This window comes from Diadema antillarum, unplaced genomic scaffold (genome assembly GCF_040938485.1).
Source record: "Diadema antillarum isolate AM-2024a unplaced genomic scaffold, OU_Dant_1.0 scf00000155, whole genome shotgun sequence".
Lineage (NCBI taxonomy): Eukaryota > Metazoa > Echinodermata > Echinoidea > Diadematoida > Diadematidae > Diadema > Diadema antillarum.
The window spans coordinates 595,212-621,522 of record NW_027271044.1 but is presented as its reverse complement, the minus strand read 5'-3'; the positions used below and the strand labels follow the sequence as shown (position 1 = coordinate 621,522).

Genomic DNA, 26,311 nt, shown 5'->3' with positions numbered 1-26,311 from the left:
CACGGTCTTTGCAACTCAATCCGAAGGAATTCCGGGGGTACAGAGGAGGATTTCGCTCAGTCTTTGTCGGAGGGTGATGGCTTTAAAATTGGAGGGAAAAACAATCCCACAATGGATACAGCTCTAGAGCTAGCAAGCCCATTATCTTTGAACATTTTTGGTCCATACTGTTGTTTATTTGTGACTTGAAAGGGATCACTGCAGCAAAGATTGTCATTTTAAATGCGGCAGCTCTTTAACTATGACATCCCAATGTATGAAATCCCAATGTGATTTTTGCAAGCAGCGAAACACTTCACATCACACTTCTATATTGCACTATTCCTTCTTCCTTTCAAGATAGAAAAGGGTTATATTCATATCAAATACTGTAAAACATGATATATTCGCAGCACGAAATTTTCGCGAATTGGAGCCGACGGCCTTTTTCGTGGCATGAAATTTTCGCGATTTGCCACTGGTGTTCAATGCATATAGTGAAGACAAGACATTTCGCGTGCATTTTAATTTTGCGAATCTTGGCGCTCGCGAAATTCGCGAAATTAAAATGCATGCGAACATTCCACGTTTTACAGTAGTCCAAAGTTGCAATGGTTTTATGATAACTGTGGTGAGGAAGGGCTATATAGTCAACAAATTTAATAACCGTCAAAAAGTGATTTCCTGCAAAACCAGAAACATTCGCGACAAGAAACTTTCACAAATATTGCCATTGGTATCTGATGCATTGCAGAGACAAAAAATTTTGCATGCATATCTATTGCGAACCTTGGCTCCTCACAAAATTTGTGAAATTTTTGACTTATGTGATTCTTATCATGTACAAACCATTGGGAAAGGTATGTAATTATAGGATGATTGCCCATAGAACAACAAGCATTAACAGGGCACACCAAGACATTCAATTTAGATCCTCCAATCACTATTTCATTTTTCAATTTCCTTGTATTTTTGTCTCTTTTTTTTAACTTGTAGGTGTGCAAGATGATGTGTTCTTTTGTATTCAACATTATGGAAGAAAAGAAAGAATGTGCAATTCTGTTCCCGATACAATGCAAAAACATACTCATACTTTAAGATGGCATATCCGTTGGCTACTGCACTAAAAGTAAAAATATGAGAGTCATGTACGTTATGTAGGCCTAATGTATCTCCTTTAATTTCTTTTTCAACTTTTCCCATAATTTCCTCTCAGTTCCCCCCAGAAGATGAAAAAAAAAAATCTTGCATAAATGTCACAAACCATAACGTGATTATGGTGATGTGTCTGGTATTATGACCGTTGAGTCATCGCTCAGTGGTATCACAGCCTACAGATGCTCAAAAATTCCCACAATGTCTTGTACACGCAGGCTACTCTCTACACTAACAACAACAACAATGAAACTATGATGATCATGTGACCCACAGGTGATTTCTTTGCGAGGGGAGGGGGGGGGGGGGGTTAAACAGGACAGGTGTCTAAAAAGCATCCATGTATGTGCTTTGAAGGTTGTGGGTTGTTTCTGTTCGTTTATTGGTCCACCTACAGTGGAGTTTGTCTTTATATCAACAATAAAAACATGTTCATTCAAACAGAGTTCTTAAAATATCAATTATTTTCTACATCACTAACGAAAAAAAGAAAGAGGCATGAGAAAGAATAGACTCAATAAGTATCAGATATTTGTGCAAAGTTTGTTTTTACCTTCATGTCAATTTCAAAAGAGGGTTCAATACAGATGTTTGATAGTAGCTGATTCCAGAAGAGAGAAGCATGGAGATTGGAAAGAATTGTTTTATTGTCAAAGCAAGTTTTTATGGGCTTTCAAGCAATTACTGTAAAACACAATATTTTTGCTGCAAGAAATTTTCGCAAATTGGAGCCGACAGCCTTTTCCGCGGCACAAAATTTTCGCAAGTTGCCTCTAACATCCAATGCATTGTGTAGACAAGAGCTATTGCGTGCATTTTAATTTCGCGAATCTTGGCTTTCGCGAAATTCGCGAAATTAAAATGCTCACGAAAATTCCTCGTTTTACAATACAGGGAACAAGGCAGGAGAGCCTGGGAGTGCATTCACCTGTATGATTCACCACAACATGAAGAAGAAAAAGAAGGGGGAAAAAAAAAGACAATTGAGCTGACTTGAGAAGGTTGGGGAGCAGGGAAAAACTTGCAAAGTTTTGTTCCTTTCTTGAAATGGCCATGAAGAAAATAATATCCTAAACTGTCTTTGTGTATGTCTGTGTGTATGTCTGTGTGTATGTTTATATATATGAAAAGGAGACATGATTCACATGTTGTAATGCTTATAAATTTGTACAAAAAAAAAAGTGATGGATTTAAAAAGAAAATTAAGACTGGAAAACAGAATCACGTCAATATGTCGGGGGAACCTGATTTGCTTGTCTATTTGTTTTGTTTGGTTGGTTTTTGAGCAGGCTCTTCGTGGGGGGGGGGGGGGCTGCATCAACAGCATTTGTTGCTGCTGTTGTAGTTGTTGTTTTGTGATTGTTGTTGTTGTTCATTTTTGTAAGTCGTATGTGTAGCTTTTTTCTTTTTCAACTGGAGCTGAATTTATATTACCTGAAAGATGAAAACCCACAGAGTAGAAATAAGTCCTCTAAATTGTTCTTTATTCAACGTGTTTGTTTTAATGGAGAATATCCCAGACACAATTTTATGGAAAGACAGGCACAATGGTGGTCTAACATCATTCCTATTATAAGGTCAATATTGAGTATGTGTTGACATGGATGAGTCATAAAATTCCACGCAACAGGGTCATTTCATATGATGTCTTTTGGGCTGTTCCTGGGGGAAAAAAAAATCAGACAGATGGCAAACCAGAGATTGTCTGTGTGACTGCCACTTTCACTTTTCTGTGATGATACCTCTCAAAATTGATGGTTTTAAAAGCTGGGGGGGGGGGGGGGAGAGGTGGTTGCCTGTACAAACATGAGATCATCAAACATCTGCAAGAAAGAGTGTAATGTTTTCATATGATATGTTGTTTTTCAGCAAGTCCTCAAGGAAACTGCTGCGATCATACGTGTTTGATGTTTACCGACAGCCACTGATAGAGTGTAGACTACATGGGAATTCAATTCCTGCTATCGCATATTAATATAAAAACTCAAATGGCAGCTGTGCTATTCAATTTCCGGAATAATGTATTGACAATGCTGTGCCTGTGCAAAGCACAAGCTCTATTTGGTCGTACACGAAAAGCATCGAGCACGATCTCTATCTCCAAACTACCATAGTTTTGCAGATTTTCTCAGCAACTGTTGCATCTTAGGAAAACAAATAACTGTATGCTCTAAAAATGTATTTCTATTGTGAAGTGACAATTAGACAAAAAGGAAAAAAATCAAATGTGATTACTGGATTACATGCTCTGAGCATACCGTGTACATTGTATGTACAATGTAAACATTTGATTATCACTCATGTTAATGTGTTACTCCTGCACATGGACATGTTGCTTCTTTGTTTTTTTGTTTTCTTTTCTAAATTTTTTTTAGTCTGATTATTATCAGTGATGGCTATCCAGTGACAGAAATTGTTTGTCTTTTACCATTTATTACACAACATAAAAATGAAACTCATGGTTAAGAAAGCCAATTTCTGTCAATGCATGATGAGTTACAGACTAATGATGATATGAAAGGTAAACATCCCTTTGGACTGGGACATCTGACACTGTATGTAGCACTACAGGCCAGGGGTCCTTACAACAAGAATAGATGCCTAGAAGACTGTAAGAGGAATAAACTGGATGATGAAAGCCTCTCCCCAGGTTGCCATGCCAACTTCAAACAGGTAGGTGTTCAGGGCACACAGTTATGACCCCCTGAATGATGTTACCACAGTACTCCCAACACAACACAATAACACTGGATTATGGGTAATCTTGAGAGGGGATCCCCCTTCCCCTCTCTCCTCCCCCCCTCCCCTTTCCCAAGCCTCACAGTGTGGTATGCACATCCAAGGAGCATTGTAATCAAAGTTTGATTTTGCTGTTTTTTCAAGGATATACGTGATGAAAGTGGCAAGAAAGGCACAATCTTTAGTACAGTTGGTGGGATGTTCAGAAATGAAATCTAAAGGTACAACAGAAGGATTCTCATTCAATATCATTAGTGAATAATTCATTACTGTTTTTAATAAAAGGCAGAAAAAATGAATTATACTTGGCAAGCAGGCAAAGCTACTGTAAAGGACATCTATAAAACATAAGAATGTAATTTATCACAAGCTTTATATAAATTTGTGAATTTAGTAATCTACCAAATTATCCTTGTAGAGCTTTCTACAGTCTTGAATTGTAAACAGAAAATTCTTTAGTGCTCTTCCCAAAGGAAATCTTAACCTGTTAAAGACTAGTCCCGAGTATACTTGGGCAGGTGTCTATGGGAAATGTGTGTTATAGCAAAATTAGCCCGTCCTCAACAGGTTAAAAACACAAAAACGCATCACATACACACAAGCACATATACAAATAAAGTAAAATCAAAGGTTACACACAAAAAAGACACACTCATAAACACACACGAAGCCAATCATATCATCATGCACCAAAAAAGAACTAAAGACACTGTCACAAATACATACATACACACACCCACAGGAGCACTATCACAGCTGTTACACACACACACACACACACACACACACATACACACACACACAAAATTGAATACAGACGCTTAAAAAAGACAGATCAAAGCGGTCACACATAAAAAAGAATAGATAAAAAACCAAACACAATCAGGGTGACACAAGGTGTTAAGTCAGCCTTGCACAATCGCCTTTACCATTCTCAGACATTTGACTTCGTCTATTCTAAGGGATCAGAGAGATTAGAACGAAGGTTCCTCCTCACCGCAGCAAACCCACAGAATTATTGAGGCATTCAGTCCATGCTAGCAACAAACCTTTGCACCTAAAGAATAAAAAAAAAAATAGGTACCTACCACTCTATACTCCAACTTCTTTGATCAGGCACCATGTGGGTACGAAAACCGAGCAATCGAGCAATGGCATCACATACAGAATCTCCCACAAGAATGAAAGCTGAAGATCGAGTATGGCTGACTATTTAACATTCGAGTAAAGATTCCATTCATGCTGTCATGAAGTGGTTTGCTAAATCCTTGTCTGCTTCCAGGGACAGGGAAACCTCATTACTATGAGCTGCTTGGGACCACTGAAATTTCCTCATTATATCACATAAATGTATTATACATGTACATATCTTTGATATGTTTAGAGACAAATATATAAGAATATACCTCATTATATCACATACATGTATTATACATATCTGTGATATGTTAGAGATAAATATATAAGAATATAAAAGGTATACATATCTTTGATATGTTAGAGATAAATATATCAGAATATAAAAGGTATATGTACATATCTTTGATATGTTAGAGATAAATATATAAGAATATAAAAGGTATGAAACCTGCAAAATTATCTTATTGTATTACACATCTTGCTATATCTGAGCTCGTTATAAACACATGTAGTAAATTAATTTCTATTTCTTACTTTTGTTTGATACAAAGGAGTGTGTTTGGCACAGGAAATGAAGAAATATCATCATTCAGCAACTGGCTGACTTCTCCTCCCAGCCATAAAGCATTTAAAGGTGCATGGTCCCGGTGTTTTAGTCCGTATCCGGGCAATTACCCCCAGAGAGCAATTACCCCCCCCCCCCCCCCCCGGCCAAATACTGGTTAGTGGTAAGGTTAGAGTAAAGATTAGGGTTAGGGTTAGGTTTAGGGTTAGGAGCTTGGAATAGGGTTAGGGTTAGGTTCAGGATTAGGATTAGGATTAGGGCCAGGGAAAGGGTGCGGGGTAATTGCCCAGGGGGTAATTGCCCTAGACCTGATTTAGTCAAATGCGTACACGGGCGCACGGCGCAAGTTTCCTATAGAGACCTACGCTATCGACTCCTCTTTAGCGCTTACGCTGTGGTCCACTTCCCCGAGTCCGAAGAAGTCCGATCCACTGTAGTCAGTGGTCCGATCACAGTTCGGCTCATGATTCGGCTGAGGAGGATGACAGCTTTAGCAAACTTCTTTTGTGATGTCATAATAACAAGCACATGCATGCACCCTGGCATTACTACAAACTGCGCGATGCGCAGAGAAGGCAACAAAGGCAACGTTACTCAGCAACACCTACGCACTTTACTCTTGATGACAGCTCAACTTCGGTAATCTTCGTATCATTGCTAACGGTGATCGGCAATATCATCAACAGCACCCTCTACACTACCGGGACTATGCCCCTTTAAAATCAGCTCAAATCTAATTTCTCATTATTTATGAGGAATGAATTATGGGAATTATGGGAATGAATATAATACTCTCAACTCGCCACAAAATATAATGTGTTCCGTTTTGTGCCATGTGTAAAACATGCAAGTGTACAAATATTACAATCATACAAATCAGTGGACCAGTATCTCTTTTAGGCACCCAAAAATAGACAGGCAGTTCACTCTGCAAATTGAAAATTTTGTGACATCAGCAGGAATCAAAGATTGAAAGTGTGATTTATCTAAAATTTTGCACAAGGTGAGATATGACCATTTGCCATGAAAACACTCACCAAAGAAAAATTGTGACATACACTGTACTTGCTGTATTCATCAAGTGCCTTCAAATCACATCCTCTGGGCTATAATGCAAAAAGGTGTACAGGTTGGCTATGTGTTGTTACAATTTTATAGCACATTGGCTGCAGCAGACGGTTCAGTTAATTGCTCATTGAATGAGCACAGAAACTCTTAGCTTTTTTCTTTCTTTCTTTCTTTCTCTGGCACCACAACCTAGTAGGGATTTTCTGTTGCCAGGGGACTGGAAAGTCCAATGCTGTGACATTTAAAGGCATTATTTACCATTTACAGATGGAACAAAAAAAAAAAATAATAACAGCTTTAAATCCAGCTTTAGTGCTTTAAAATAGTTCTGAAATGTGAGATAGTTATAAAAACAACCAATGCAAAAATTTTAATCCACATAATCAATGTTAAATCTTGCTAAATATACAAAATGTGAAGAATAGTTACAATAAAATTGTTTCACAAATAAATTTTCTATAGTTATGGTCTATTGAGAAAAATAATGATCAATATCTCCTTATATTTTTTAATGATATCTCCTTATATTTTAGGATTTATTGCAAAAAAAAATTTTATATGGTAGGAATTTTGTGATACCACTGACCTACACATAATGTATGCATCAAATGTGATAACTCGTACACCTTTTTCATCATTGCCCCCAATGGTAAACAATACCTGGTACCTTTAATGTTGTGATGCAATAGTGTATTTCGAAATGAGAACAGACCTAGATTTTACTATAAGCAGCCTTTAAAGTCATGCTTATGGCAATAAAAAGTATATATACCACAACTTCATTTGCAAAAATGAAGACTGAGTGCTAAAGCTTTTTGTGAGAAAAACAAGGCATTAAAAACAATCTTTATAATTTTTCTTTTCTTTTTAACCCCAGGCAAAAACAGCCAACTGGGTTGGTGCCTAATACTTTGACAGACATGTGGCTGTCACATTTCAATTGCCAAACAATGAGTTCAGGTTGCCTCTGGCTAAGAGTACAGTATGTGAGGTTGTTATTTATATTCCTAAGCTTGATCCTTGATGTTTAAATTGCAATCTCTACCAGCGATCAGGACTCATGCCATCAACACATAAAACAATCACTAAAATATGAAGAACTTTATTCATTGCAATGCTCGTGGGTGGATTCGGGGAGATGTTGCAGTGGGATCTGGGGATATGAGCCCATATACCTGCCCCGGGCAGCGTCAGCTCTGAGATGGACTGTGCGATATCAGTTTTAATTTCAGAAGGCAGAGAACGAGGGCAATGGGGAGGAGCCAGGCGTAGCGGGCGGAAATTAAATCACACACTCTCGTGTCCATCTCCTCGAAGTCCAGACGCATTTCTTGGCCACTTCATCTTGTCTTTCAGGTCTTTCATTTAAAGTACAATACCAGGTAGAATATCATATGGTATCACAACTTTCTGTGGTTATTATTAAAACCCACTTGGAAAACATTTCTTGACCAGACCCTACAAATATTCAAACGAGCAAGGTGATGATTTCATACCCTCACAATCTTTCATGTAACTACACGTTATACAAAATTCCGAAAAGTTTTTATCTTTAGCTATTAATACTTGTAAAAGCAGGTTCCCCTACCACGATATATCATCTGGAGTTGACATTTGTTATTGTTTTTTTCGTGTGTGTGTGTGTGTGGTTTTAAGACAAGTTTTATATATCACACAGGTGAAATATGAGATTTTTGTCATTTCTGTATATGAAATGAATAAGATATTGTAAGAACATGACATCGTCAACTTGCTGATTTGAATATTTGTAAGGACTGGTCAAGAAATGTTTTTGTTTTTTTAAATGTGAAATTTGTCATATCTTCCTTATTTCTTTTTTGATTTTTGTCATTCTTGCATCCTTCTGTAGGAAAATTTTTTCTCTTTCTTTTGAAGTTTATTCATTTTTGGGTGGATTTCCTCTTTAAGAACCATGTTTGTTTGTCTTTTCTCTACACTGTGTTACTACAAAACACTTCATTAATAGAACATGGATGAAATAGTAGCTGGTAATATTAATCCCTATGTAACACTATGCATCTACACAGGTATACATGTACAGCAATTAATGCAAGTGTAGCCGCTGAAGTGAAGATGGAGGCTTACATGTACATCCAGGTCTGCACTAAAATTCTGTTTACAACTATGACACGGTACATGTACCGTACAAAATGATCCAACATTGGGGTACTGTGACCACAGGAAAGAACCAAACATATTCAAGACTTGTTTAATCTTGGAAGACTGTAGAGAAATCTGGTGCAACAAACATGGTTGTCAATAATGTCGCATCCAAGGCTTCTGTTCTGAAAGAAGATGAAATAGATTGTTTGTTGTATTAGGCTGTCTACCCCAGATTCTCTTCTGCACCCCCCCCCCCCCACACACACACACACATTTGCACCTTACATGGAATGGTCACATGAAAATGGACTAATGCCAACTATATTTCACAAAGGCCTTATGATTGCAAGTGATTACTTTATAATGCCGGCACTAACAAACTGCATGTGTGTGCAGCACTTCGATGAACAAATGTACCGTGCTGACTTGGTTTTGAGAATCACCTGAAGTTGAACTTTGGGGGATGAGAAAAGCTCAGAAGGGTTCATGCACCCTGATTACCATCAATCAAACCTAATCTTACGACAAGAATTCCTGCAGATTTCAGGTGCACCGACAAAAAACTTTTTTTTCTACCTGTCCACTAATATAAACTCATCCACCTTCTCTGTCTCTGCAAATCGCACCACAGACGATATTTAAAAAGAGCCATCTGGATAATTCAGACATTTGCCATGTGATTCTATTGAGCCTTTGCTGCCCTCAGGCATTGAGTTTAACCTCTTTCAGCTTTTTTCTGAGAGATAGTTGGGGCTTTCACACTTATAATAAAGTTTGTTGACAGTGCATCTGTTTAGAAATATGCAACTTGCGTCAGTTGAGTAATGTTTTCAAGTTTGAATACTCCAAACTCTAAACATTTGCTCTAAACACTATTGTCTGAACACTCCACAGCTCTTTACAATAGCACATATCACACCAGAAATATATTTCGAAAGCATGAACAAGTTCTTTTGCTACTGTGAAACCGTGCAGTGGATTGTGCTTCGCTTGCAGGCGGGCAGCAACTGGGCGTTTGAAGTTTTTCACCATCATTCAGCGCTGACAAACTGATTCCACAATTGCTCTTTCACAACTCCGCACGATACATCACCGTGCCCATTCTACTGGCAATATGAGCAGTTTGCACCACTCCATTTTGCAAATATGTACAGTTATATGGAAGATAAAGAGCCACCTGAATTATGGCACCTTCTTTGAATATAGTATTCTGCAAAATACCTGTCGGTCCCCACAGTAATGCCACTCCCCTTGTTATGAGCACACAGACTTCAGTTTGGCTGGATTCTATTTGATTTGAATTACTTCTAGACCAGTGGAACCAAGGTGGGTATAAATGAAAACTTTTGTCACACACACCTACATGTACATAATATTTTGTCTTTTTTTTTTCTTTTAGGACGATGTCACCATTTTCATTTTACATCTCGGCTTTGAGCCAACAATACAAAGAATGAATCTCTGAAATTGTACAGCACAGGAAACTGATCTATTTCCAACTCGTATGAAGAGAATTGGTCTAAATATCCTCTCCATCATCTTTCCAAAGTCGTACTCTGGTACAAAGAAACCATCCTCAATGAGGCTGAACAATCTGCCTCCTTTTCACAATTAAATTTATGTACAGTGTACACTGTATTTGAAATAAATGTGTGTGCCAACTATAAATTTATGAAACAAGAAGGCTGTTACTGTAACACACCGCACTGAGACAGTATTTTGTAGCAGATTGCTGCAATACAAATGACCCTTACACAATGTCCTGCTTGGCTACCTTTTACTGTATTGGCAATGCAGGGTGTGTTTAATGCTAATAGTCTTCCACGCTTTCACAGCTTTGTTGACTGAGCCTCATTTGTGAACAAAAAAAAAGGACAGCAGAGATTATCATGCACATCTTGCAAGACATTTCCTTGAAAGTTAGGGCTGACTAAAGTTAGGGCTAACTTCAGGTTGTTGTCTAGAACAATGAGCTCTGGAATCAACCCCCAGGTAGGAGCAGAGCTTTGGTTATTGCATGACGTACAATAGAGGAGGCCTACTTGTATCCACGCAAGCTTTTAAAAAAGAGGTGGGGGTAGGGACCTTTAATTAAAACATACATTATGTGCGATGGTGTGGGAAACCACCTCAGAAATATGACAACTTGTTTCCTTTAATTTATGGCAATATCTATGACACATACAAGCATATCAAACCAGTGCAGGTAATTAAACTAGAAAGACATTTAAACACTGCACCACATATAAGATTTGTCTTTGAGTTTTGCACGACAAACTGAAGCATGCAAAAAGCTGCTGTCTCCCTCGACTTCCCTCTTTTAATACTGTTTCACAGTGATTAGTTGAGCACTGCTTCTTGCCCCAATTTTTTCTCCACATGTCAATATTAGCTGAGCTGTCGGTGATTAACAGTACAAATGTAAACTTTGGATTAATGGAAGAAACAGTACAACGTGAATGAAACCTCCGCTGAAATCCTGTGAACATTCACATCTGTATTAGATCGAATGCTTATAAATTATGCCTTGTTTGATCTGCATCTTTATCAATATTTCACGAGAACCTTTTCATTTCAAAATTCAGATCATACCATCTGTACACGGTAGCAAAACTTCAACAGTGTGATGAGAGATTTGTCAGATATTCAAATGATACAAGTGATAAAACCAGAAGGAATAGTCATGAAATCTGAATTACATTATCAAGACTGATAAGAAGTCTTTTCTTCTTGCTGTTTTTTCTATTTCTTAATCTTACGTGTTTTCATTGAGTATATACTGTAAACAAGAAAAAAAAAATCTAAACATTGACCTTCTGGTAGTAAAGAATTCTTCAAAAACTATCTTCAATGAGAATACAGTGTACATAATGACTATTGATAATTGTGAATTATCATATCTTCCGTACCGGATAAATTGATGGAATAGCCCTGAAGTGATCGCTATAACAACTTTTGATTGTATCGTTTGTACTGTTCCTTCTATCCAACACTACTGGAGCTGGGGTCTTTCCACTATAAAACTGCCATCTTCAGAAAAAAATATCCACCAAAGATGTAGTGTATTTCCTGCAAATGCATGATAGCCCTTTTAATTTGTAACTACACATTGATACGCCTTCATTTCTCTGAGCTAGAGTTTTTATTGATTCACATTTTCTCTGGCACTTCTACTTCTAACTATGTCACGCTATTTGCTATTGCATTTACTGTACATAGCTTTTGGAATCCAGTCATAGGGATGCCCCCTTTTGTATTTACTCTAACTCCCTAATCCTCTATTTTCAGTGAAACCCTAGTGGCACTGTCAACGCAGACAGTGAGACTCGGTAACGGGGGGGGGGGGGGGGGGGGGGGGGCCAAAGGAAAAAGAAAAGGAGGGCTGTCCAGAAGAACTGCTTTGAATGTATAATTTTTGGTAAGTGTCTGAAAATCAGTAATCTCCTTTAGTTTAGACTTTGTAACCATTGCCACTAACTCCTTTCATACAACTTGTTCTCTCTAAACAAGTACACGTGCAGGGAAAAATTTTTCCTGGTATCACATTGCAACTTGCTATGCATTTTAACATCACTGCTCCACAAACTATCTTTTGTGTAGCAGTTTTCTTCCATACAGAAGTGTGCACAATACCATTCGAAATTCAGTACATCAGCGGAAACTACTAATCAAATTTGAGTTAGAAAATTATTCCCTGACGTGTGTTTTACATAACCACTTCCCTGAATCCAAAAAACAAAAAAAAAGTATCTTTAAGATTATTTGTACTCATTTCAATTAGGTCTGCAGAATCTATTAAAAAGATACAGATATTTGGTTTCCAAACTGTTATACATGATGAAACTAGATCAAAATTTTGAGAATTACACCACTTTATCATGTTCCTATTCCTTCGTTTCTCTTCCTCCCTCTCTTTTGGTCTATCTCCTTCCTTTACTCTCTCATCACATCACTAGATAAATCTAACACCAACTCACACCTCTCAAGTTCAGTGTTTGAGTAAAGTTTAAATATAAACTCATACCTTTTTTGGGGGATTAATAAAAACCTTTTAAGAAATAATTTCCCTCTGTACCACTTCATTATCTTTTTCATCAATGTAAGATCTATAATTCTGGGCCCTTGAGCATTTCCTTGGATGTTTAATAGTACAGCTCAGAGCCAGAAGTTGTAATAAATAAAAAACAAAGTGGCAACATACCTTGATTTCTTTCTACACATATAACCCAACACTCCAGACTACAGTTTGAATTTATGCTATCTTCATTTCAATCAATCAACACTATGCTTCTCAGGTCCTGGAAATGAAATCTCAATTATAGTCTGTCTGTTTGGATTTGATATTCATAAATGAACTCAAAGTATTAATAACGGGGTAAAATGCATGATATACCGGTACTTGCCTAGTTACTCATGCCTTGTTGGAATCTTTTTTCAAGCTATTGTCATACTTAAAGACTGAGGTCAAACAAGCAACTGTGCTTCCTTTACACACTGCACAAGTCTTCATCTTGTCCGGCCAGCACACATTAACGCTTTACAACCGCTAAGCCCCCATTGTCGTGAGTGAGATTTCGGTCTGGTTTTGATAGAGGGGGGCAAACAAGTGAAGAGCTGAGATGGATTAGCCGCAGCTCAGCTCTCCCCGTTCCGTTCCGCTACGCAAGCCTCCTTTAGATATGTGACGCACTCAATTTAGGAGGTGCTCCATTCAGCAGGGGCAAATATCTCCCTTCCATTCGCTTTTGCCAAAGGGTACAGTGTAGTTTTTTTTTTTCTCTTTCATTCTTTCTCTTTCCCCAAACAAATCTGGTCGAAGTCACTGCACACGATATGGTGATACCATGTGCTGGACTCAGGACCTTCCAACTGGATGCAGCCAAAGTGTTGCAACTCTTGTAGGATTTGAACCACACCATAGTGCGGGCTTCTTATTCAATTTCTTTAATCCTTCCAACAAGGGTCAAACTTGCCCAATGCAACTGTGGTGTATACACAGTGCCATTTGAACTGTACCTAAAAACATAATGTTTATGTAGTTTTCTACACTATAAATCCGACACTAAACTTTTGAAAGTATAAAGCTAAATTATCCACCTATCAACTTTTTAAAAAAAGTTTTGACAAAGTTTTTAATGTAAGTCTAACACTGTATCAGTTAGGTGTTTTGTAGGTACAGACCTTTAAAAACAATACACAGCAAGCTTCCATAATTATTCAACATGAAAATGAATATTCATGTGACACAATCATTGGAAATGATAAACATGTTGAATTCTTATTTGCCTCTGGGAATACCAACTCCTGAACTATTGCCCTAACTTTAGAAGTACGGTATTGATATTTCTTTCTCTTTTCAGCCATCCAAATTAAAGTGTACAAGGCCCTTGACTGACAGGGACTTTAATTCTGATTTGTCAATCTACAAAAGTCTTGATGACTACTGAACAAAAGAGTACATACAAATCACAAAATAAAATTGCATATAGAAGACAATAGTCTAAATGGGTTCTCAGCATCAAAGCTGTGGCACAAGATACTGAATCTGTTATACTGGCTAAAACTATTAAAACAAGATACCGGTAGACTCTCTACAACATTAAAATGACTAAAGATCAATCTTCACCTAATAAAATTGTATTGCTCTTTAGACATTTAATTCCTCCAAAACGTATGTTGTGCAAAGACACAAATACTGTACAAATTATGGGAACGTACATATGACAAAAAGTTATTGATTTATTTGAAAGACTTTTATGAGGGTTTAGCCTGACCAGACGCCTTCCCCGTGCCAGTGACAGGGATGTGTATAGTTAATGAGAGTTGTCTGATTCTACACTTCATGCATAGATACAGTACGGGGATTCTAAAGTTACTGGTTGGAATACAACGCCATGCTATTGAATTATTGGAAGATGCATGCATCAAAAAATGGTTCTGTCTGAAGTGTGATCAACTCTCACTGATTATAATCTATTCCCTCAGAGTCAGATTTCATATCCACCCATCTTACAATTCATACAAACCATACCTAAACTGTCATCTTTCAGAAATTAATACATGAATAGTTTTGTTTTACTAAACTTTCTTTCTTAAACCCATTTAATCATATGAAATTGATTTTAAATTACATAATATTTCAATCAAGAGGAGACTATTTGGGCTCAAATTTCTCTTCCATTCAAGATGTTTGAATTCCGTGTACTGATTAAACCTTGCTGGATGCTCCAATACAACACGCGTACTAGTATAGTGCGGTGATGTGGTTTGGTACCGGCTCAAGATCAAGGGTGCGGGTGGATACGAGATTTAAACATCTTTATCTATTGATACCAGGGATAAGGAGATACTTCGCGGTGAGAATAAGATTTTTGTAAATTTAAATACACAGACAACGTGATGAGGTTGCGATACATCCATCCTCAAAAGTGAAAAAAAAAAACCCAACCAAGAAACACGACGTAGATTTAAGACGTTGATGTCACAGGCTAACAAGTCCCAGGGGCAGCTGCAGGGCGGCGGTGCCATGCCCAACCCTTTTGAGGACGTGTGGCGAGAGGACGACCGTGCCGCTTGCTAGCGGAGTGTCGTTCACACTCCCACGCACACAACAACTTGTTGAGAATTCATTAAAACTTGCTCAAAAAGCTAGCTTGTTAGATGAACTTACCAAACACCTCAAGCCACCCTTCAACTCTCGCTGGAGCTGGACTGTAAGAAGCTCCTGCATCAAAGACATCCATCGTTATCGCGTAAAAATCCCAAGAAAGTGTGGAGGAACAGTTCGACGCCACTTGTACCGGTATCCTAACTTTATGACCCGATATTGTATATGCATGTATTGTATGCGGTCAAGAAATCACGGCCGCGGAATCAACGGCCGCATCAGTTATCAATCTCCGCTGCTGATTCACAAGTGTGGATCGCAATGGATCGCACACATTCACATCACAGCGGCGCGGCGCGGCAACTGGATGGTAGGCAGTACCCTACACGGAGGCGCTGAGGCGCGGGAACACGCGGCAAACAATAATTCCTTTGCTTGACCCTATCAATTGAACTGTGAACAGGGATGGGGGAACGGTTTCCGCGGAAAACTGAACACAAAACGCCGCCTTGCTTTTCCCCTCGAGTACTGCTTCTTTCTTTGCAAGTGTTTTATACACAAAAGAGCTTGCTTCGAAGTATTAATCCTACACAATGAACTTGACTCTGATGTGTTTGGACAGAGACCAAAAGGTCAATAAATTCTTTCCGATGGGGAACAGACTTTGGAGGGGTGGGGTGGATAAAACTATTAAAAGCAAAGTGGTCAAAGAACTCGGGAGGCATGGGCCCTGCTTTTTCTGAGATCTAAATCTCCTCTTCTTTCGTTTTCTAGACTTTCCTTTTCATTCTCCTCATAGTCCATAACTCTTATAGTGAATTGTCCTCCATCATTTCCTTTTTTTTTCCAAAAAAAATTATCCTTATGAATCCTCTGGGTTAGTAGGCCTACGTTCTTCAACTATAAAAGGGAAAAGGTTTTTGTTCGGCATTTATATCACGGTTACAGCAGTGAGGAAGAAGAAAGAACGTAAGGGGGAGGATAGACGAAAGACAAGGAAAAGAGGAGAAAAGGGAAAAAAGGGGGAGGAAAAAAAGGAAAAAGCTCACGGGTAGAGGATTATGATGACAAGGAAAAATATGGAGAGGGGAAGAAGGAGGAGGAGAGGCCCGACTCAAGGTCAAGTTTAAGCCTATGGGTTTTCCAGTTTTTCTCCATCTGTATAACATAATATTACAGCACATAATTATGATTATAAATACAACGTATAGATAAAAATAAAAGGAAAGAGATGTCAACATGAGAAATGATTTTGATGAGAAGCGAAACAGAAGTGAGGAGCTTTGGAAAAGAAGGCCAAGGACAGGGTGTCGGAAGGGAAGAAAGGAAAATGCAAGGAGTGAAGACAGGAGGAGGAGAGGAGGAGGAGGAGGAAAGGGAGGAGTAGAAATATCTAAAGTGGGGTAGGATGAACAGGAGAAGGTCTCAACTCTAGGAGGAAAAGAAGGGGAAGGGGAATACAATTCAATTCAAATATTTTGACCTTGCTTCAGTGTATTGAAATTTGAACCTGTATTTTTTCTTTTTAACACTCTGAAATTTGTCAGAGGGAATACAAACATGTGTTTCCACTGTTGATAAAGTTTCATAAATTGTAAGTTATATATGTATTAATTTCTAAATAGGACTGAATGTTAAATTAACGTCTCCATGAACAGCTAGATACATGTATTAATATCATCTGCTGTATTGGTTTTAAAAAATGTTTCTATTGATTAATGCTGAGCTACTGGATATCTTGTAAGTTATTGCCTTTATTTCACGCTTGCTCTTTACTCTTGTCCCTGTAACCGTGTGTCCAAGTCCAAGTTCAATTTTTCCCCATTATTCAATCCCTTATTCTGTTTAAATACAATTTTTTTCTTTAACATCCGTTAGTGTGCTGCATTCCCCCCCCCCCTCCCACACACAATTATCATTTCATCTCCGCATACTGTATGTATATATTGTACATAGTTTTCAGGCTGAAATTTTCAGTCTTGTGTATACCTGGTGGCTTTTTGTTTTGTATTTGTAAATAGGAGTTTCTTTTATTTACAAGCATTGCTTCTCAGCAGGTCTCCTATCTTTTCCATCTGATAAATAAATATTGTATGTTAAGTCTCTTATCAGCTATCTGTCATGTTTTTCTAATCATTGATATTTTTTTTTTGTCTTCGCCCAATATTACAATTTTTGTAATTTGTTATTCTTGGTGGAATTGAACAAATAAATTGAATTGAATTGAATTGAATTGAATTGAATTTATTTCATTCCAATTCAACTTCCATTTCCAATATCATAGGGTCTTTTTTTTTCCAGATGCAATGACAACAAATGTAATACAAAATAACATATACATACATACATATATGAAACTATTAATTTGTTCAAAGTTTTGTCTCATTTGAAAAGAAAGGCCCATATAAAAGACAAGTTTGTAGAGATGTGGGCCACTCAATGAATTAGACTTTATACAAAAGAAAAAAAAATGTAATGAAGTAGGAGCAGAAAGAGGAAAAGTAGCCGTAGAAGTAGTAGCAGTTGCATTAGGAAGTAAGGAGGGAATGGAGAGAAGAAACAGATAATTCAGAATCTTTGTTTTGATTTGTTTTTGCGTGGCCCTATTCAGTTCATTGCCAGATATCATCTTCCCACATGTCAAGTCCTATACTGTAGATCACGGTTCGAGTATGACTGCAATTGATATAGCGCCATCTCTAGTTGACTGTTTACAGGTATGTACATTGATATCTAAGACATGACCAATGGCTGCAATATTCTGTAAATCATGTTTCATAGAGCATTAAGATACTTCTTTTAAAATTCTTAAGATATACAAATGATTAATCAAATGTGTCTTGTGTTTCATTATAGGAGTAGAAAAACTGTTTTTATGTCACTATGCGAGGGGGTTCTGCTAAAGACACATATCTGCCAAGAATTGATCTGTGGTCAAGGCACACAATGTTTTTGGGGGTTTTTTCCCACTGAAATATTGTAAGCTTTCTGAATATATTACGCCTAAATACAATTCTGACTTTATTCATTAAAAAAAAAAAAATTACAGCTGGTATTTTTCTTCAAGGCAAAACATGACATCTAAATATCTGTGCCCTGAAAGATGTACTAGAACAAAAATAATACTCTTGACACACGCTCATCAGATTTTAAAACAAAATGCAAAGTCCTCGAGGCAATTCTTTGTAGAAAGTATGACAATGGTATTTTTTTTTTAAAATGTGCACAAAACATGAAATAAGAAAGGAGCACTTTTACCATTTGACCAGTCATTTGACCACACAAAAGTATCGATGTTGAAGTACCCTGGTGTTGTCGTTTTTAATATATCACCTTAAAGGAAACCTCCAGACGATTTTCACTTTTACATTTAAACAACTATAAATCAGTTATCCCGAGTACAGAGTTTCAGAACTAATAGCGATTGGAATGAGAAATAGACTTTTACATTTAAACAACTATAAATCAGTTATCCCGAGTACAGAGTTTCAGAATTTATAGTGATTGGGACGAGGAATAAGAGTGTTTTCAAAATTCATAACAAATCGCAATGAACAAGGATGATGACATGACAGCCTCCCCGTAAGAATGTATAAGTTGGGACGCAAAGAAGCAGAACAAAAGAAGAAGGCATGCATAGATTCTACACAGGTGAACTTGTTAAGCAAGTGGTATAGTAATGGAATTACACTGCTACATTTCTGAAATACGTTGTATGTGAGGCTCCTATGTTATCACCAGTGTTCAGTGTAATCTGTGTAAGACTTTTCAGAGTATTGGTTTCTCTACTCAAGGATCACCATAAATTCCACAAATCTATGCATGGAGCTGTCGATTTATGTACTACATGATGTGAAATTATGAACATCATCTGGATGCCCCTCTGATTATCACTCAGCAAAAAAAGAAAGTATGAAAAAAGAAAACAACAGACAAAATTAATTTCAACACTTTGGGACTGGATAATGAGCGAATATTAAATGAGTTGATCATTTTGTTGGTTAAAAAAAAAAAAAAAACACTTCGCACATGCAGCATTTCAGAAGGACTTCGAAAGACGTACAAGTACACAGCTTCTGGGACAAGTCCAGTGTTACTAAAAGTAAACATTTATTTCAATTTGACTTTTGGCCACTCATACACACTGTTTATCTTCACACAGTTCAACATACTGTGGTCGACTTATCTCTGTATATAAACAAAACAAAAACAAAAACAAAAAAAACCAAAATAGTAGCTTCCAATTTAATCCGTCATACACCCCAGTCTCATCTCACAGCATACAGTAGAGTGTGTGTGCATGTGTTTAAATATCTAAAATACAGTGCCTAATCTTTGTAGTTTCAGGTAACGCATGTACTAACATCAATTCTTATACTATTTCTGTCATGTTACATTCTCCACTCTCCAAACATTTACCTCATGTGTAACTCTACATATTCTGAAAGAAAAAAAAATCACAAGAATCAGAAATTCAGTCACAAACAAAAAGTGAATTCAATATATTGCCCATAAGGAGATGAAGCATATTATCTAATGCAAGCATCTATGTATCAATAGGATATCAAGTTTGATGGCAAACACAATTATCGAAAGTCTAAAATTCATCAGTCTTTTAAGAATTCTATTGGGCAAGAGTCTCATTACAACAACAACAAAAACTCATCGCATATATATCACAAAAGTTATAATTCATGGCTCGTCGAAATACATACTGGACAAATAAATATCAATCTTAAAGATACAGGAGCCATGGTACACATTTATTTTACACTGCCGTCAAGGATAAATTATGTTAACAACCAATGGAAGGAAATTCTTTGCTCTCATTCTCTCACAATTTTCACAGATAACATGATTGCAACATTTGTATGTTAGATACTGTAATAACATAGATACTCTTAAAAAATTTCCAGAGGGAAATTTGACAATGTCAGCAAAGATGATTCAATGCCTATACAGCAACCTGATCAGACCTGCACTAAGTTTATGTCGATTTCAGAATCTTGTACACTGGGGGTTAAAGTTCATGTCCAGTGAAAATCAAGTGATTTATTTTCCCCAAAGGTAGAAGATACGTGTCTCATCCGCTTGGTCTCAACTCGGTCTACATTTTTGTAAGCTCAAAAAGAATTCGTTATCTCGGTAGATTAAACTCAAGTTGAAAAACTAATTACATCGCAGTAAATTTAGATTGGCACAATACACAGAAGGAGAGCAAACATATAATCCATCAAAAAATAATAAATGAATTTCAGCAATCTTTCTGAGCAAGAACAACATCTTCATATCATGCTAATCATGTTTAATCACAAGGGAACATACATGTTAATGTTACAAGTCTATCAAAGGTTAAAACAGATCTTTGTTTCATTTTTTCACGCACAAATCATTGTAAAACTGAACAAAACCCACAAAGATAGTTATAACCATCTACAATGCTGCATTGCAGTCTTTGCTAATGAGCTAAGGACGTTAGAAATGTCCATATTATGGGGGGGGGGGGGTCACTGCACATCATGACATATTTCTGTGTAATAAGAATATTACATTATATTATCACATTGGTCATTCTTCTCCTGAGTAACAGAACATAAGCACAGTGTTAATAGATACAGACAGAATCTACGCAGAAATGCACATACATATGTTGATAGTAGAGAGTAATTTTCAAAATCACTCTGGTATTTTGCTGGCTTGTGATTTTGTGGTCCCTATGTTGATGAACTTTCCTCCATAACTACGAACAAGTGAAACCTTGAAAAAAAAATGTTGTACTGGTCTTAAAACGAGAGCGAGAACATAATATGGGAATACACATTGTAGGTAAACTAAACACTTAGTTGCTGCTAGGTTGGGCAAGCCTCCAACCTAGAAACCACAGTAGCCTTATTTGAAATAAAAATGGCAAGTCTGTTGCAAAAAGCCTGAAAGATTCTTATGCAGTTTGTGAATGAGCTTTGCAATACCACATGCCAGTAAACTCCAGATACAACTGGCACCTAGATACATTGCTTTCATAATGTATTCAAATGTATGCATGTTTCATCCTTTTAACAACTCGGTCAACAACTCTTCTGTTTTTCTCACCCGCGGGTTAAATTGAACTTTTTGTCTAAATCACATTTATAGATTTATTGCATAGCCTACTATTGTTGCTACAAGGTTGGGTACATCTCCAATCATCTTTTGGGTTGCAACAGACATATGCATGAGACTTGAATGCACTACTAAATGAAATGGAAATTTGAAATTGAAATTGAAATTGAAATGGGAAAATTATATAGGACATGTGCTCTATTTGGCTATAAAAGTATAGTGCACTCCTGTTCTAATGAAAATGGATATAACGAAACTTCGTTTACAAAAAGAGTAAAAATTCAGGTCCAAAAATGATTATCTAGATACTATACGTACTTTATCTGTTAGGTTATAACAAAATCTCGCTATAACGAAAGAAAACTGTCGGTCCCCGCGGACATATTTATAAAAGGAGTCACCTGTACTTTTATTGTTCAGCGATGAAAAATTTCAATGTAACAAAAGAAAACTGCTGGTCCTGAGGAAATCGTTTTAATTGGAGGTCCATGTATATAAGAATACTCCTCACTGGCGATCAGTTAATCCTTACGGGTGCACAGCATGCAATTTTCTCTTTACTTTTCATTTCTTTTTGTTATTGTTTTTGCTTTTCCCCTTGTTTTGCAAACTCTATAATCTAAAGAGTTTAACACAAGTAAGTTCACTGAGAACTTTACCGAAAATTTCTTCCCAATAATGATGCCAGGATGAACACTCTGCCCGTGCTTCCAGAATTTTTCATCAAGATATTTTTTTAAAAGTGGCAGGACTTCAAACCACATACTCTGCACGTTGGTTGCGGTTCTGTCCATGGCATATAAACACACACAGATGGTCTACATTTTAATAACCAGCTTCGAAACGAATATATCTTGAAGATGAATTTCCATAAGACATTACTACAGTTTAGGTGAAGTGATGTTTTGCAAATGTCTTGCATTTACAACAAAGAAAATTATTTTAAAAAAAATATCCAGCAAATGACAAAAGAAAATTGTTTAAGAAATTACACTCTGTAGTTTCATCGTAATATCAAGCAAACAAACTTTTGCTTGTTTGACAAAAGAGCAGAAATGAAATGTCTTACGGGCTCATGCAAATATAAAGTACTAAACACTGAAAGGCTGGCAATGAATCTGCACAAGCAAGCATAATATACAGATAAATAAAATCTATTTCCATTCATATGATTTACAAACAGTGCAATTTTCTATGAAAATACAAAGGTGTGAGCAACAAAATTTGGGAAGTAAACCCCTCTACCCACAAAGTAAAATGACGCCATATTAATCCGCTGAATGAAAAACAAACAAATTTGACCATATGCAGGATAGAAGTCAAGAGGTTTCGATGAAATTGCCACGAATTCTAATTGCAGATAAGTGTGCTCGGTGGCTGACTGGAATGTCTTGGGAACACCACAGCGGCAAGTGTTACGAAGCATGTACAATGTTGTTAAATTTTGTCCCTGTGTTAAAAAATGTTTACATTACATAACCTGGCCATGACAGAAACATACAGCATATAAAATGTATCTCACACTAAACATAGTCCGTTTGATGGATAATGTTAATCCTAGTGATACATTGAAGGGATGGAAACCTCTGTAGGTCAAAAACATACTCAAGCACAGAAAAAAAATAACACACTTACTTTAATGTTCACTAGAGAAAAAAAGAATTAAAAATGGTGCATACTAGCCATGCTAAATCAAATTTTGAATAAAAATATCAATTATTGTAAAAGAAAATAACAAATATTACTTGGCACCTCAGACATTGTACACATAAAGGCAAGGATTTGTTCAAATTGGCTTGCAGATCAAACTTTAAAAAAAAAAGACAAAGAATAATAAAGACAGAACTCACTTTTGATTTGATGAACTTTACACCCTCATTTGTGTTAGCAGTATTCAGGGAGCATAATCTTCCAGCAAGTTTTTCAATTCTTTATTTTTCCTTTCACTGGTTGCTGGCCAAACATATCCTGTACTTCACTGGTATTTACATTTACTGACTGGCATATCACACAGTATTAATCTTACAATGTCCACTAAATACATTTCTATTGCCATGTTTGCAGGGAGTGAAAGTTGACAGCACAGACATTGTAGGTAGACATGTGCATATATACTCTTAATATTAATACTGGTCCACGACTTTCTTCACAAAGCAATGTGCCGTGTCCTTCTACTTGTAACGGCATGGAATTTGCGCGTAAGTGTTACACAATACTCACACCAGCATCACAGATGGTAAAATTCATCACATTTTCTTGTTCCACTATGGCTTATTATGACATACATTTCAGTAAGTTTTTTTAAATCCTTAAATACATGTAAACATTACATGCACCAAGCTTGATGTGAATTCGTTCATATTGCTTCATAAACATAGAAAGGCATGGTGACATCTCTCTACCACATACATTTAATAATGTGACGCATTATACAGACACACACAGGAATGCACATATTAAAATAAACTCTGAATCGATCCACGCATCTCACATCACACATCAGAGGCGGGACAGCTGTCGTACGATAGCTTAACAACAAGCCAAAACTCAAGCACATACAGTGTAAGAGTCGACACACACAAGCAAACAAACACACACACACACACACACACAAGCATGCACAACATAGTTGTTACAATACAACTTTTGAACAAACAAAATAAGCTGAGAGTATTGATAATCACAATTATTAGAATAATGCAGCATCTGTAGCCAGAAGAGCGCATATCACACTGTCGTATCTTCCTCACTGAACACGTTCACATGTTCCATCAATATCGAGCAACAGATCGCATCTTATGGAACACGCAATTGAGCAACACACTTAGAGACAGTCGGGAATTACTTTGAATAACTGTCCAAGAAGCAGCAACTGTCCAATGCTGCAACCAGAGTAAGTTATTTGTCAACATTTCCACTATGTTTCCTGCCCGATGTCAACCATGTTAAATTCACTGATTAACAAAATCAAGATCTGACTTTAAAGATGACAAATCTGAACAACCTTTGAAATCCATGAATCACGCTGCCTTTCTTTACCAGATGGGATGGATAAACGACCTTCACTCTTCAAATTGATGAATTCTTGGATCAAGGTGTTTTTATTGCAACTAATCAACAAACTGCCCATTATCGACATACATAACCCCAGATTTTCAGCGTTTAGTAGTAGCCTTGATTTTAAAAAAAAAAAAAAAATACCAGCACACAAGGTTGGACTTGAGCCAAATGATCTTCTATAACGAGATTACTATGATTTTTTTTTTCTTTTACCATGGCTACTTTCAAAACAATGAATAATTTGTGCATTTAAACATTGAAAAAGGGCAGTTTGTCAATCAGTTGCAACCTTCACTCTCTTATGATCATATATATTAGTGCTGCAAAGGCTGGTATTTGTTTCTTACCTCTTTCAAATTCAGCCTTCAATTACATTGTACTAACAAAATATTTCTAAAATAATGCAAACACACACGTGGTACTGTATACACCGCATATTTCGTAAGGTTTTATTTTTGTGAATTTCGCGAGTCGGGTGCTATTTGCAAATTTAAATACATGTGAAAATATCATCTCTGATCCTGATATAAATATGACATACACGCCTACAGTCGATACCTACTCCACAATCGCGAATTTAACCACTCGTGAAATGATCTAGAAGTCCTGATTCAAGAATAATTAGACTCACTAAATATACTGCATATACAGTACCTGCTGAGATGTTACAATTTTTTAATAAATCACTAAACAGACTTTTAACGAGTTTATTATAAATATTGCCTCAGAGAGCTGTTGTCTTTAAACTTGTTATCATATTTTCCACTTCCAAAATGGACCACAATAATGTGGTAAGCACCCTAAATATTAATGTCCTTGTCCTGGCATGCAAGATGAAGGCAAATAAGTTGTTAATAATCTTTTTTCTTTCTTTTTCTTGTATTTGAAAGGTTTCATCATGATAGTCACCATGATGATTATGGAAATAAGCCAAACTTGTAAATATTCTTTATTTCCTTGTCACTCAGTAACAACTGAATTATAATCACACTGTAAAAGAGGATATTTTCGCACGACTAATTTTTCGCGCTCGGCCGAGTAGGAAGAGTTTCGCTTGTTTAAAATTCCGCAGAATCAAGACATCAAGTACAGGATCATATGGCAAGCAAAAATATTTGCATGCTTTTATTTTCGTGCTAGTCTCTGGTTGCGCGAAATGCGCAAAAATGTCAACACCGCGAAAAATTCCACTTTTACAGTATATGGTGCTGTCACAGTATCCTGCACTGCACAGGTGGGATTTCAGGTGCGTGTATCTGCAACGCAAGGACGGATGCACTAGAGTCACCAATCTACAGACTGTGAAAACACCCCAACAACAAAATACATGACAAAGGTGAATGGTGAATGCTTCTTTCTTGGATTCTTCCGCCCCCCCCCCCCCCCTAGATGCAGACAATAAAACCGCCCACTAGCCAAAATACTCATGGAACAATCTCTTCCAATTTGTGCAAGATTACCACACACGAGACTCCACATATGAAACACTTCTCCTGTCCAGCACATACACGACCATACTAATTACAGCGTTGGTGGACTACAGTTAATTCTGAGTATACCGATGGAACAGAAACAGAAACAGAAACAGAAGACTGATTTCTCTTTCTAGATGCAAGTGATATTTCCACCCTACCACTGAAAAAATATTACCCCCCCCCAAAAAAAAAAAAAAAAAAATATATATATAGTCCCATTTGTGCAAGATTATAGCATAGGTGAAGCATTGCTAATCACGGCAGACATTCAATACCTTCCAAAATGACACAAACAGGAGA

General features: G+C 37.0%; 1 protein-coding gene across 1 annotated transcript in view; it reads right to left on the bottom strand.

Annotated features, from left to right (window-relative positions):
- Positions 1-15,579, bottom strand: part of LOC139722018 (uncharacterized) — a 105,581-nt gene extending 90,002 nt beyond the window's left edge. The window contains exon 1 of the mRNA XM_071633345.1: positions 15,441-15,579. Within this exon, the coding sequence (XP_071489446.1) occupies positions 15,441-15,513 (73 nt within the window). The 5' untranslated portion in view covers positions 15,514-15,579. The remainder of the gene's footprint in view (positions 1-15,440) is intronic.
- Between the last annotated feature and the right edge of the window lie 10,732 nt (positions 15,580-26,311).